Source organism: Neophocaena asiaeorientalis, unplaced genomic scaffold (assembly GCF_003031525.2).
Source record: "Neophocaena asiaeorientalis asiaeorientalis breed wild unplaced genomic scaffold, Neophocaena_asiaeorientalis_V1.1 scaffold105, whole genome shotgun sequence".
Lineage (NCBI taxonomy): Eukaryota > Metazoa > Chordata > Mammalia > Artiodactyla > Phocoenidae > Neophocaena > Neophocaena asiaeorientalis.
Window position 1 is genome coordinate 790,898 of NW_020172162.1, and position 14,825 is coordinate 805,722.

At 38.7% G+C, this 14,825-nt stretch overlaps 1 protein-coding gene across 3 annotated transcripts in view; it reads left to right on the plus strand.

The window, feature by feature from the left end:
- The window catches only part of LIN28B (lin-28 RNA binding posttranscriptional regulator B), a 116,154-nt gene extending 103,208 nt beyond the window's left edge, over positions 1–12,946 (plus strand). For all 3 annotated transcript variants that reach the window (XM_024755722.1, XM_024755705.1, XM_024755713.1), the window contains one exon: positions 12,345–12,946. In XM_024755722.1, the coding sequence (XP_024611490.1) occupies positions 12,345–12,711 (367 nt within the window). In that variant the 3' untranslated portion in view covers positions 12,712–12,946. The remainder of the gene's footprint in view (positions 1–12,344) is intronic.
- Positions 12,947–14,825: the final 1,879 nt, after the last annotated feature.

Sequence of the window (14,825 nt, forward strand, 5' to 3'; positions counted from 1 at the left end):
TCAAAAAAGGTAACATCATGACTCTCATACAGATATAAAATGAGCAAGTGTTAAAGATTTTATTTAACTCAAATGAGGGAAACAAGCAGATGTTACAACCTTTTCAAAGGAGAATCCAAAGAACAGACACATTTGTAGTTGAGGAATATTGAAATTATGCAAATGGAAGCAACACTAGCTTTTTTCCACATGGGAAAGGGAAGTAAATTGAACCTGACAGGGCAGAATTTGCTACTCTACGGGCAAGAATAACTTTGCAATTATCGGCGATTTAAAGAGCTGTAAGATAACTCCCATACAATCAGAATCAGATAATCCATAATTGTGAATGCTAGGTCTAGGCAGTGCACAGTTTCCAGGGAAGCACAACTTTTTCCTTACACATATGTTGTATTCAATTAAATTATAAACATAAAACATATAAAGAGAACTTCACACTCAAGTGTGATAAATAACACTTTGCCACTTGTAGCTCTCATATTTTTCAATGTTTCTTTGTTTTCTAAATACATACATTTTTAGAGTTTCAAGATCAAGTATCATCCAAAGAAGGTTACCTCCTTTCGCCACACCTACCAGGATATTTGTCAAGAATTTTTTTGTTAGGGAGTTCCCTGGTGGCCTAGTGGTTAGGATTCTGGGCTTTCACTGCTCTGGCCTGTGTTCAATCCCTGGATGGGGAACTGAGAGCCTGCAAGCCATGCAGCACAGCCAAAAAAAAAATTTTTTTTTGTTAGAGAAACACAGAAAAATTCTTTAGTGGCTTTGTTCCTTTCATCCCACTGAGAGAAAACCAAATTCTTCATGTAAACTTTACCAGCCAAATTTAAAGGATGAGCAAAGGAGATGAAAACTCCATTGTTCAAATACTAAAGGAATTGTATTCAAGGCAAGCCATAGTTTGGCTTATAGAAATGCACACATAAATTGGTTAATGTGTAGAATCTAGTCCTAATGGTTTGCACTTATTAAGAGTATTTAGACATGGCTTGGCTCCGCCCAAGGACCTATCTGCTCTTCTCATACCTACCTTCAGTTTTTACCTCCATCCTCAGCTCCACAGCTGTCTCTTTTTATACTAGTGGCTGTGTGTTCACAGAGTCACAGCCTTAAAATGCTCAAGTAGGGAAACAAAATTCCTTAAGGAATCAGTGATGAGAGGAAAGATCTGCAAGGATGCCTGAGCAGCTTGACCATCAATCTTTAGTCATATGAAAAGCTGGGATGATGTGAAGGGCAACTGCAGCCAGTAAGGAGGGGGAAAAAAAGAAGTAGCCATGAGGCCAAGAATACCTGACATGGCTCTAATTTTCAAGATGAGACCTACACAGAGAGGAGACAATATCACAGTTTATAGAGGTTATCTGAACATAGTAGCAATTTTCCTTGTTCAGCTTTCGCTTGCCTACCTATGTATGTACATGGTAAACAATTTAAGAACTGCTGATTCTTGGTAAAGAGCAATATATATCCAGTCACAGGAAGACCAATTGGGCTAGAGGGGGAAGTGAACAGAGGTCATTTACATCTCATCTGTACTTCATTTTCCTCAGCAGTAGCTGGTGCTGGAATGGGAGATCAAATTTATCGATTGTTAGAAGCCTTTCCTTGGTGATTTCAGCAGAATAGTTTTAACTCCTTCTGATTCCTGAGTAGCTGTAGAGATAGAGGTGGTTTGGCGCAGTCTTCTTTTGCATCTTGCACATGAATTAATCCTGAGGGTACGTTTTGGGTAGATCACACCAAGCAGCGTGCTCTAGGACGACAGGTCCTCTATAAATATATTTTAATGCTACTCATATAAACATTGTCAAAGTGGAAAGTTTACACATAGTCCTTCTTAATTCAGGAATATAGCAACAATTCAGTGTTAATAGTAAAAATATTAATTCACTAATACAACAATAGGGAGTTGTTTTAACACTCTTTTCACAGAAACTCAAATGCTACCAGCATTATTACTGGCATCAGAGGTAATTAAGCCATGGTAACATCAAAGCTTTAAATAACCAGTTTGGCTAAATAACAACAACAACAATAACTCATTTGGCTAAAACTAGGATTGTATTTTTTTTAATTTATTTAATTTATTTATTTTTGGCTGCATTGGGTCTTCGTTGCCGTGCACGGGCTTTCTCTAGTTACAGCGAGTGGGGGCTTCTCTTCGTTGCGGTGTGCGGGCTTCTCATCGCGGTGGCTTCTCTTGTTGCAGAGCACGGGCTCTAGGAGTGCGAGCTTCAGTAGTTGTGGCACGAGGGCTCAGTAGTTGTGGCTCACGGGCTCTAGAGCATAGGCTCAGTAGTTGTGGTGCACGGGCTTACCGGACCAGGGCTCTAACCCATGTCCCCTGCATTGGGAGGCAGATTCTTAACCACTGTGCCACCAGGGAAGCCCCAGGATTGCATCTTTTAATCCAGCCCTCTTTTTGTTTCCAGCTTGCAAATAACCAGCATAAATCTGGAACTGTTATCTAACCTTCCTCTGTGCAGTTCATCAGTCATGCCACTAAAATTGATTCTTGACCTCTATACATCATTCTTTCCTTTGAAATTTCTCATGCTATCTCTTCCTTCTATGCTTTAATGGAGGAGGTGTGTGTAACAAAACGTGAGCGAGTCACTTTTTAATTGTGCAGTCCTCATTTGAATACCTAAGGTTTTTTAACCCTTAAGTATTCTTACTATGTGTTTAAATTTTCTCATATATTGTTTTGATGTTTACATCTACTTCTCTAGATTACAAATTACTGTTTTACCTATCAAGTAATCATAATGAAATTTGTCTTTTAAAATTTCTTGTGCCTCTGACCAAATGTTTAATAATGAAAAAATTCAATGTACAACATAAGGAGAAAGATCACTTTAGAATGATTTGTGAAATAATGTCAACCCTAAAAATAAGGCTGTTTTCCTGAGCCAGAGCCTAAAAGAAATCATGTGATGAGCAAGAAAAAACATTTATAAAAGTTGACACAAAAGCAGTAGTGGAATTGTCCTTCTTCGGGCCAAACCAGTGCTTATTTACAGCAGATGTCACACCTGTGACAATGGTGAATGTGAAATGGTGTGGTGGAAACCAAGCAGCCCTGGGGTTTTATGTTTTCAAGCAAGGCTGCTGTGACAGATAAATGAACCAACATTTCCAGATTGCTGTAATCAGATTATTATAATCTGATTCTTCCATCTAAGTAAATACTTAATTTCAACCATCTCAAGATAAGTTAAATTTTGAATGTCTTTCCTTCATATATATATATATATATATATTTTTTTTTTTTTTTTTTTTTGCGGTACACGGGCCTCTCACTGTTGTTGGCTCTCGCATTGCGGAGCACAGGTTCCGGATGCACAGGCTCAGCGGCCATGGCTTACGGGCCCAGCCACTCCACGGCATGTGGGATCTTCCGGGACCGGGGCACGAACCCATAAGGCGGACTCTCAACCACTGCACCACCAGGGAAGCCCTTTCCTTCATATTTAATACCTGCACTAACCTTCTAAAAACACTGTACCTTAAAGGTCAATATGATCAAATATGGTAGATACATTGACCTTGGTTCCAGCAAGAAACCAGCAGTTTGGATAGTTTTAACACTGCCATTTCAAAAATACATGTGGCTTTTGTGTGTGTGTGTGTGTGTCGTCCTGACCTGGACACTCCTCCCTAGCTGTGTTGGGATCATGCAAGCCGTGCTGGCAGAGTGCCCACTGCATGTAAGATTGGGTCCTATTTTATAACAAACTGCTTTTCCTCCCAAGAATTGGAAAGCATTAAGTTATCTGTATTTGAGTCCGTTTTTCTCCTTGTTTTTTCAACTTTTCCATTAGCCAAGAAGGGATTACCTGTGTGGGATGTCGTTTGTCACCTAAAAGAGAGATAACATTTCTATTTCAAATACAGATTTAATTTATGACCTAGAATTCATTATTATACGCCTTCTCAAGTTGTGGTGCAAAGTAGCAAATTCTCAACAAACGATTATTGTTCCGTGGAATTGCTGAATAACCTACAAGTAATTTTTTTTTAATGTTTTTTTATTGTGGTAAGAGTCACATAATATGAAACATATTTTTCTAACCATATTTAACTGTAGAGTTCAGGGGCACTAAGTACATTCACATTGTTGTGCAACTCTCACCATCATCCATGTCCCGAATGTTTCACCTTCCTAAACTGAAACTCTATCCCTTTTAAACACTAACTTCCCATTCCCCTCCCCACCCCCGACTCCCAGGCATCTCCCAATTTACTTTCTGACTCTATTTTTAAACATAATGGAATGAAATACAAAAATGCCTGATGCCTTCCGTGTGGTGGAAGGGCCCTTACATGAAAAAGGCTCCCTTTTCCCCAGTTCCTCCAGTGATTTCTCTCCCTTTCATGTCCTCTACTCTTTAAAAACTGTTATATGTTCCATCCCTACTTCTCTTGACCCTGCACCACCATTCATCACATCTGTCCCCCACATTTTTCCATCTTATCTTCTTGTTTTTATAAGATGATGAAAGGTTTGTGAATAGAACTATTACTATATTTTAGCTGGTTGTCAAGATACTGTGGGGCATTTTTAGCTGGTGTTATGATACAGACGACAGACCATGGCATTAATCAGAGAGAGTGTCCAAAAACTAATAAACATAAGACAATCCAAAAAGCAGTCAGGCAAAGACATCAAACAAGATTTTATATACATACATATACACATATGTATGTATATATTACCATCCAGCCAACTATGCACATACATTTTATTAGTATCTAGTACAAAGTTGTACTCATTGTAGATATTCTTAAGTGGTTTTTTTTTTTCTGTTTTTCATTTGAGTTTATGAAAATGATTGCATGGGTATTATAAGCAGTGAGTCCCCACTGATAGGCAAGGTATCTAGGTAATAGCACATCATAGAACCGGATGATAAAAGAGGTTAGTAGTTGGTAAGTAAAAAATACCCTTTGAACTCAGTGCAAACCCCATATCAGTTTAGTAAATGGTCTGAGCACTGAGGTTTGGAGGAGGCACGGAGTATTCATTTCCTCTGCCAGCAGCTTCGAGTTCTGAGTTCACATTAGTTCCATCCACATCAGACTGACCCTTGCTTACTATGACTAACACTAGGCCATAGAGAGCCATCCAAACATCTAGCAGTTATTCACCGGAAAGAACTGAATGGCAGTTATACTGACTAAATTTTGCTTTTTAAAAATAATTTTGAAAACCAATCCTTAGGGTGGTCTAACTAATAAGCAGATTTTAAACCATCCATTATGCACTTTTATTTTTCTCTTAGTTTAAAAAACAGAGTGGGCAGTAGTAACCTTATTAATGGTGCTATTTTAGGTGAAATGTAGTTTAAATATTAGAGGTTTTAAAAATTCCATGGCTAACAGATTTTATAAAAAGCAGAGATCTTTTTATTATGTTTATATTCATTTGTATGTAACAGACAGAAGAATTTGGCCATTAGAAATGTTTGCAGGAGTATCTCTATAGGAAATAAGTTTATATGGTTTTGAGAATTACTGTAGATGGAGGCAACAGAAGATGGAGAATTAAAAGAGTTATTATGGGAAATCAATAAATGTTAATTGGTAATGATGATGAAGTTTAGAGAATGGAGCAATTGATTCAAGAGCTGTAAATTATCACCCGTTTTGATGACATGGGTGCCTCTCCATTGAACCCATCCTTGATTGATGAACTAAGAACTGAGTAATAACCTCAAAAACAGAGAAACTACTTGTGAAGCTAAACTCAGTAGATTTTTGCAATGTTTTCCTTCCAAAATAAGCAGGAATCAGTGATGGTAAAAAGTTGTGGGCTTTTGTGCTTACAGCTAGAAGTTTCAGGGAATCATTTTTAGTTTTCAGTAAAGAAACAAGATCTACACACACCTTTTTCCTCCCTCTCTCCCTCTCTCCCTCCTTCCCTTCCTTCCTTCCTTCCTTCCTTCCTTCCTTCCTTCCTTCTTCTTTCCTTCCTCCTTCCTTTCAAGGCACCGGTGAACTGTTGAAACAGTGTTTGGGGACTATTCAGTGTTCTGTTTTGAACCACATTCCTTGTGGTTGGGATTACAAAGCGCTCTCTCTTGGTCTAGGTTGTCGGCGGTAAACTCAGGTCTGTAGACAGCTGTGGTTCTCAAGTAGCTGCTCACTATCATCTGGGAAGCTTTTTAAGAAGTACTGATGCCTGGGGGTCTGCCCTCAAAGATCCTGATTTAATGGTCTGGAGTAGGGCCCAGGCATAAGTATTTTTTAAAAAGCTTACAAGGTGATTCTAGAATCGCTGATGTACAGGTTAACTGTTAGATGACTGACAATAATAATGAAGGTCAAATTATAAAATGGAAATGCAGCTTTATAATTGCTCTTTTTCCTTTTTCAATTACATAAACTATAAATTTTCTGGTTATTTAAAAAAGAAACTATACAAGAATTTAGGGAGTAAAAATGTAAGTTCACCTTCACCTTTACCTATATCCTCTCCATATGTAACCACTGTTAATGTACTGTTTATCGTTCCAGTGGTTTTCCATGCATTTAAAAATGCATATTTACTTATATATAGTGTTTTTGAAACATAAATGAGATTACACCATCTTTTATTATTCCGTGGTTTGCTTTTATCACTTAATTTGGCTTGGAGATCTTTCCATGTCAATACATATAGATCTACCTCTTTTTTTTTTTTTGCGGTACGCGGGCCTCTCACTGTTGGGGCTTCTCCCGTTGTGGAGCACAGGCTCCGGACGCACAGGCTCAGCGGCCATGGCTCACGGGCCTAGCTGCTCCGCGGCATGTGGGATCTTCCCGGACCGGGGCACGAACCCGTGTTCCCTGCATCGGCAGGCGGACTCTCAACCGCTGCACGACCAGGGAAGCCCCAGATCTACCTCATTTAAAAAAAAATTCTTTTACTTCATTCCTTTCAATATCTGTAGAGTGTTTCTCAGTATATGTGGGCTTTAATTTCCTTTTTCCTTTTCACATATTTGTAGCTCAATGGTAAAGAGCAAAAACTCTGTAGCCAGACTACCTGGTTTTGACTATAAGTATTTATTATTGTTGGTGGTATTATTACCACTTAATTTTTCTATTTTTTACCAGTATGGAGAATACTGTAGATAATATTTTAGTACCCAAATCATTATGCTTATCAATGAATATTCCTGTAGGGCAAATTCTTAGCGTTAGAGTTGCTGGCTCAGAGGGTATGCATATTAATATTTTGAAACGTGCTGTCAAATTTCCCTCCAAGAGCAATTTACATTTGCTCCAGCCAATAGAATCTCACTGCAGTATTTATTTCACGGCCTCAATAAATTGTTCACATCACAGTGTGGCTTCAAGGGCTAATAACCACAATGACTGGAATTTATTTTCTTTATTTTGGCTGGAATTTCACTGAGTCAGTTTGATAGCTCTGATTATAGCATATCAACCTGAAGTTCCAATTTATGGTCTTAAACATATGATCAAGGAAAATGGAAAAATTATTTACTGATTTTTGGTTTTTTTTAGATAAAAACTTTCAACATAGAAATTACAAGAGGGGTAGGGGGAAATAACTGGGCTTTGGCAGTGAAAAGTCTGACCTGGACTAGTAGTTACAGCCTTTAGATGGAACAGCTCAAAGAGAGAAGCTCACTTCCGCACACCATAGTGACAGAATAGTAACCCAAGTCTCGAGAAAAATCTACTTCAAATCTGTGTGTTTGTTGGCGTTTTAAATTCAGGACCCTTATTATATGTTTTTAGACTTTTACATAATAAAATTTACATCAGTATCGTTGGGTATAATGTTTTTATATAATGAAAATGCAAGTGAAATTTATTATTTTCAATTCAAATTTCCTTCTCTGTATACTCTCTTGAGTCTTAATTTTCTCATCAACACGTTGATATTTAGTACCTAGTTCATAGGATTTGGGGGAGGAGTCCATTTTATATTACATATTAAAAACCTTTAGGGACTTCCCTGGTGGTCCAGTGCTAAAGAACCCTCCTTCCAATGCAGCGGACGATCCCTGGGTCAGGGAGCTAAGATCCCACATGCCATGGGGCAACTAAGCCCGCGCACCACAACTACAGAGCTCGCGTGCCTCAACAAGAGAGAGAAAACCTGCATACCTCGACGAAGATCCCGCGTGCCACAACAAAGACCCAACGCAGCCGAAAAATAAAAATAAAATAAATTTTAAAAAAATCCTTTTGCACAATATCTGGAGTATGGTAAACTCTTAATAAATTGAACCTCAGTATTATTCCTATTATTATCATTTTAATTCTGTTAACAGTGTGTTCAGCCCTGCTGTGGATAGATTATTTTATTTTTAGCATGAGTTAAGGTAATTGAGGGGGGATACTGGCTTTTGTATTTCAAAAGATACACATGAAAGATTTTCTGGTGTTAAAAAAATTATTCTGGTGTTAAATATGTATTTGTTCCATAAGACCCCTTTTTAATAAACATAATTCACTACTAACCAATATTTTTGAAAACTCAATATTTTTACCATTGTACTTAGGAAAAATATATAAAAGTTAACGTTATTAAAATGTTTTTATTGTTTAGTTGGCTTATAGTCTTAGGTGTTTGGATATAAGAATAATAAAAGAAACAAATTTGCATAAAGAATAGGTTGCTTTGATAGAGGTCAGAAAATGTGTGCACTGTTAACTGTTTCTAGCTCAGTGGTTCATCAACATTTTCCAACTCTCCTCTTGGTATTTTGGGGCAGATCCTATGGAGTGAATAAGCTATATACCCAGTTGTGAATTTAGATTGTTCGGAAGCTTTCAGAATAAAATGAGGGCTTCTGGAAGGTTGGCCTAGGAATCTGTCTCTTACCTTCAGGAGGTACAGGGTGAGCTTATTGCTTCTGCCACTCTGGATCCTTTGCTCTCCTGCTCTCTTGGGGTCTGTGATGGCATTTCTGCCCATCCCCCTACCTCCCACGTTCAGACTGGGATCCAGCACTCCCAGGTCTTGGGCTGAATGACACACAATTGAATTAGGTAACAAGTGTTCAGACAGAGTAAAATCGAAAACTGTAGCCTTGATGAATGTCATTAGTATCATTTCTGGATTTTAGTTGGACTGTATCGGAGTTAACAACGCTAATCTCTTCAAAGAGTTGGTTATCGTTTCTCCAGATTAGTTTCTGAAACTCCTTCCGATCTGTGACTTTTCTTTACCCCTCTGGCTTCCCATTTGAAACTTTACTGGTCCTTTCTCTCATCTCTCTTTTCCAGGGATTTTATTATACTCCTTTCTATATTCATCCCTCCTTCCTGCCCCATCGCTTGCACTTTTCCCACTCTGTTCTCTCTCACTGATACTGCTTTACTTACTGTTCTTTCAGCATTCCCTTCCTCTTCAGAAGTTTATAGATCACTGTATCCTTATCCTTAATGCCTCCCTCTAACCCCCCAGAATATGGATCTAAGTTTCCATATATATTCTTATTAAGTTAACACTTTAAAATACTTAGAAGCGCCTACGTTATATTTTTTTTCTGTTACACTTTTAGACAAGCAGAGCTGACTTTCTCTCTTTATGTAGTGTCACCTCTCATTTTATTTGATCACTTCTGGGACCTGTTTTAATGCTCGTGTCACAACATAAAATTCATGCAAATTAACAGAAGCAAGCTGATTTGAAGAGGTGTGGAGAGTGAACAAAGGAGCTTAGTACCGTTCAGAGCTTTGTATGGAGAATGTGGTGTGATATTATTTGTGTGCTGTTCCATTTTCCTGTCGGTCCCTTGGGAAGGAAGGAGTTTCATAATGGGGTGTGACCTGCACTTCTAGTAAGCGTGATTGGCATTGAATGTTTAAATAGAAGAGAAGAATATATATCATTCCTCCCCTTTAAGGCAAAGCACAAATATACTGAATGCAAATCTTTTCAGTGTGGAAGGCAGTCTGGCCTAATGATAGCATGAATCTGAAAAGCCAAGGGAGTGAATTAACCATGCAGCTCAAAATGCAAGGAAGCCAAAATTCCGTAGTATCCTTAAAAGTAACTTTTAAAACCCAGATGTAATGGTAAATACACATACAGAATATGATGGAAGACCCCATTTGAAAAAATGGAATTCTGACGTCAGCCCCTTGGTAAATGAGTGGGCAAATGGTTCCCTGAATTGGGTAGCAGTGCACATACCACAGTGACTGATGAAATTGATGTGTCCGTGGGAGAGCGGCTCTATTACTCAATCCTTTAACCTGTTTTCTCTGTCTTCAAAAATGAGCTTCTGAGTGGATGTTATCCTCAAGGAAGTGAATTTAATTCAAAAGAAGCTGTTTTATAGATGGGCAAATTTAGTTTAAGAATTCACTTTTCCATTATAGAAGAGAACTATGTGGAAAAACATTATTATAAGTAATATGCTTATACTTCTCAAATATGCTATTTTTTTTTTGCGGTACGCGGACCTCTCACTGTTGTGGCCTCTCCCGTTGCGGAGCACAGGCTCCGGATGCACAGGCTCAGCGGCCATGGCTCACGGGGCCCAGCCGCTCCGTGGCATGTGGGATCATCCCGGACCGGGGCACGAACCCGTGTCCCCTGCATCGGCCGGCGGACTCTCAACCACTGTGCCACCAGGGAAGCCCAAAGATGCCATTTTTGAGTGTATTTTGGGGACCTGAATTTCAAGCATTAGTCAGTAATTTTTATTCTTTAATTTTGAATTATCTCTTAGAACACGTGGCTAAAAAAACATTGAATCTGCATTGTAATAGTTTCATTAACTTATTAAGGTATAATTACACAATAAATAATTTAATCATAAAAAGTGATTTCTTAGTTTTTCCCATTAACTTTTGAAAATATGATGCTTTCTTTTTTCCTGACATAAATACTTGTTAATTACTGCAAAGAATAAAAGCCCATCTTGTGCATCCATTATTCTAAAATTTGCAAGGTAATATTGATAACTGGAGAAGCAGGCTGTTAGTTATCCTAGTTTTTGCCAAGTAAAAAAAAATTCACTCTATAACTTATCTCAGAAGATAAAATACATAACCATAAGTATCCTACATATACTTCCCAGTAGGTTAATAGTAGTTTGTCTTAGAAGTATATGGTAATATGAGTTATTAAGCTTGCTAGTCTCTCTCTCTCTCTCACACACACACACACACACACAAATCTAATTAATTATAATTATTTTGTTGTTATGATCTTAAGCTGATTCTCACAGTTACCACCTATTTTGCTATCATTTTTTAAAAACGTGACCTATTGTGTAAATTTCATAATGAGAATTACGGAGTCATAAATGTATTTGGAAAATAAATTTAAAATGGAAAGCCCTTAAAACTTTTCATTTGGAGACAAATCAGTAAGCAAATTTTGTACTCAACAAGTAGGTTAAAAACCTTCATAAATATAAAATATTCTCTCCAGCTGATGGTGTTTTATTGTTTTTAATATAAAATTTTAGAAGAAAGAAAATGTGACTGAAATTGAGCAATGTAGCTTCCAAATAATTTCTCAGCTTTTAGAAGCTGTCAGAATTTCAAACATATAGTACAAGCTGTGCCCCCCAGTGTGCATTCAGGTATTAATTAAAGATGGATTTATATTTATTTCAACTTAGAAGAATTTACCCTGAAGGAAAACTAACTTCTTACAGAAAGAAAAAGTTTTTCCCACCCCTGAACTAGCATCAACCTTTATTAATCTGATCTAAGTATCTGAGAAGCTTAGATTAATCTATATTAATCTGATCTAAGAAGCTTTCTTTTACAGCATTCTTCTGATTCAGACACTTTCTATCTTGTTCTAATATTACTTGGTAATTCCCCAAATACCATTCACCATAGATGTCTGACTTACTTATTTATCAAATTTCACTGCACTAATTTGCGCGATGGGAAAGAATTCTTCCAGTTCAACAGGTTTCCACAGCCAAATAATTAACACCCAAAGAAATGTTAAACTCATAATATTTAATTTGGTCTATAATTTTCCCAGTTGCCGGTTGAGTTGGTGTTGCATTTTAGTCAACAGCTGTGTTTTTTAACTGCCTTTTCCAAGCCAGCTGGTTGTTTTTTGTTGAACGTGGCTGCCCTCTAGTGGACTAAATTTCCTTTACACTAACCTAACTGTCAACTCTAAAGCAGTCATTTACATATGGAGGGGATTAGTCTTTCATGCTTCCGGACTCTCGTTTTTCAGTGACTTTTGTGTTTAATACAACACGTTTGTTGTTAAGAAGGCATATTAAAATAAGCTGATCTCTTCGACGGTCTGCGTGTTTTAGTATATTTTCGACTTCTGACCTATTTTGTGAGACACGCTCCTTCTCAAGATCTTTGCATTTTTCTTGTTGCAGATGCTACAACTGTGGTGGCCTCGATCATCACGCTAAGGAATGTAGTCTACCTCCTCAGCCAAAGAAGTGCCATTGCTGTCAGAGCATCACGCACATGGTGGCGAACTGCCCTCACAAAACTGTGGTGCCGCCGCCCGCCGCTTCTCAGGGAAGACAGGAAGCAGAGCCCCAGCCGTGCACCGCGTTCCCTCGAGAGGTGGGGGGTGGGCACGGCTATCCGTCACCACCGTTTCCTCAGGAGGCGAGGTCCGAGGTCTCAGAGTGGCCAGGCACGTCACCTGCAGAAGCTTCCTCCACAAAGTCATCTGCAGCACCAGAAGATCAAAGCAAAAAGGGGCCTTCCGTTCAAAAACGGAAAAAGACATAACCCTTTTTCTTAACGTTATCGTTTTCTCTCCCCGGTTGGGAAGTCTACCTCATGCAAATACAGGGGAACAGTATTTCACAAACAGCAGCTGACCTGGGATTTTTAACTACTGTTGAGGAACTGTGAATTTTTTTAAACAGACAAATCACTCTAAGCAAATTACCTTTGAGCAGGGTGTCATGTGTCACGTGACTCAGAGGATGCGATGCTCTGTGTATCTGTATGTGCATGTGTGAGAGGGAGAGAGCCTGAGCCTGTGTGTGTGTGTAGGAGGATTTTCTATAGAATGTAGACATATATATAAAGAGGGTTTGTCTTTATATATGTGTGTATAGAGATGTCAGCACACAGCCTCCCTCGCAGAATTGGACATCCCCAAGAATTGAAAACCCAGGTAAAGCATTTTAGATGGTTTTGAAAATAACCCTTGGAGTTTTTCTTGAAATACCATTCCCTTTATATTACATTAGGAAAAACAAAACAAAACAAAACATGACTGTTACCTTTTATGTGAACCAAAGGATACTTCAGATCTCAGCGCTGCCAATCCTATGGTACTAAAGGTTTTTAAGACATCAGTTCTCCCGAATTTGGGATTGCCTCTTTTTCTTGATATCTGTAGAGTGTGTCCCCCACCCCACCCCCTTTGAAGGCAGTACCTTAACTCCATATGCCTCTGACTGCCATAAGCTTTTTTGAATCTGGGATACATGACTCCAGAAAAGACAATGAATGTGTAATTTCTGTGCCGATATTTCAGTGTTTTTAATTCATACGTTTTGATTGTAAATTAGATGCCTATTCAGAGAAATGAAGGGGAGGGCAATGTATAAAGGTAGTGACTTGATTGTTTTCAATGGTATTTTGATACTCGTTATAATCTTTTACCTGTTGTGAGGTTTTTGAGGGACTGTGGCAACAGCAGCTTCCCTTGACCAAGTCAGTCCTTCTAACCATCGCTTCGAGTGGAGGCCTCCTTGTTTACTACTGAAGACCTTGGAGGAAAACTCCAGTTGTTTGGTGTATGTTTTTGGTGGCTGTTTTTATTCCCCCTGGAGAGTTACCTAACTTATTTCTGAAACAAACAAACAAAACAGCACAGATGTGAGTAAAATGCCAGGGTTGAGAATGAACATTTAAGTGGATGCTCACAATTGCCCAATTACGTATGACCTTGAATAATATTAAAAAGCTCCGTGTTTGATGGCGGGCGACTAGAGTGATGAGCCTGGGGCAGGAGGTTCCCAGACCTCTCCTACCGGAGAGCTAGGAGTATTTTATACAATACAGTTCACCTTAGGGGGATTCCCTCAGGACTGCTACTGAAGGGACCTATGTGGATGGGGACAGAGGTGCTTCTCAGGTTGGTCCTCAGTTACAGTAGTGAACTGGCTGGGGGCCAGTCATCGTATTGGTCCCTTCAGGTTTCAGTCATGAAGAACATTCATTCTGGTGTCATCCTGGTTCTAGATGTTACGGATCAATTTTGGAAACATTTCCAAGAAGGTACCAATTAGTGGTAACGCTTAACATTGGCAATAAATATAGTTGTGTATGAGCCTGTTGGTGTAAGCTCAGATAATCAAAACCAGAAAATAGCATGATTCAAATGAGACACGTTCTGCTGAACAGTTTCTGCTCCCTCCCCGACTTGTCCTGCCGAGGGAGGCTTGTTGTACAGTTGCTGCCGTTTCAGCGAGCAAGCCACGCAGAAGGAGAGCGAGCCTCGGGCTGGGCCGCCAGCCCTTCCCAACTCAGCTTGAGTTGACAGTGTTTGTGAGAATCTCCATGGGACATACTGAAATATCAGTGTGCTGTGATGCAAAGCTTACCTTTGACGATATTGAATGTGATAAATAGCTATAGAGAAGTACTTCCTTGCCTTATGTGAGGATCGTAAGCTTATTTAAATTATGTAGACAAATCAAAGTGGCATTGCTTAATTTTTAGCAGCTATAATAAGCAGGTTAACAGGAAAAATGCAAAACGTAAGTCACTTTGAAAATTCAAACCAAAGTTCCTTGACCTTATTAGAAATAGGAAATTATGGACTTGAGAATTGGACATTCCCTGTTTACATATAAAAAGTTCAGAGCTGAGTTCATGGTTTTAAA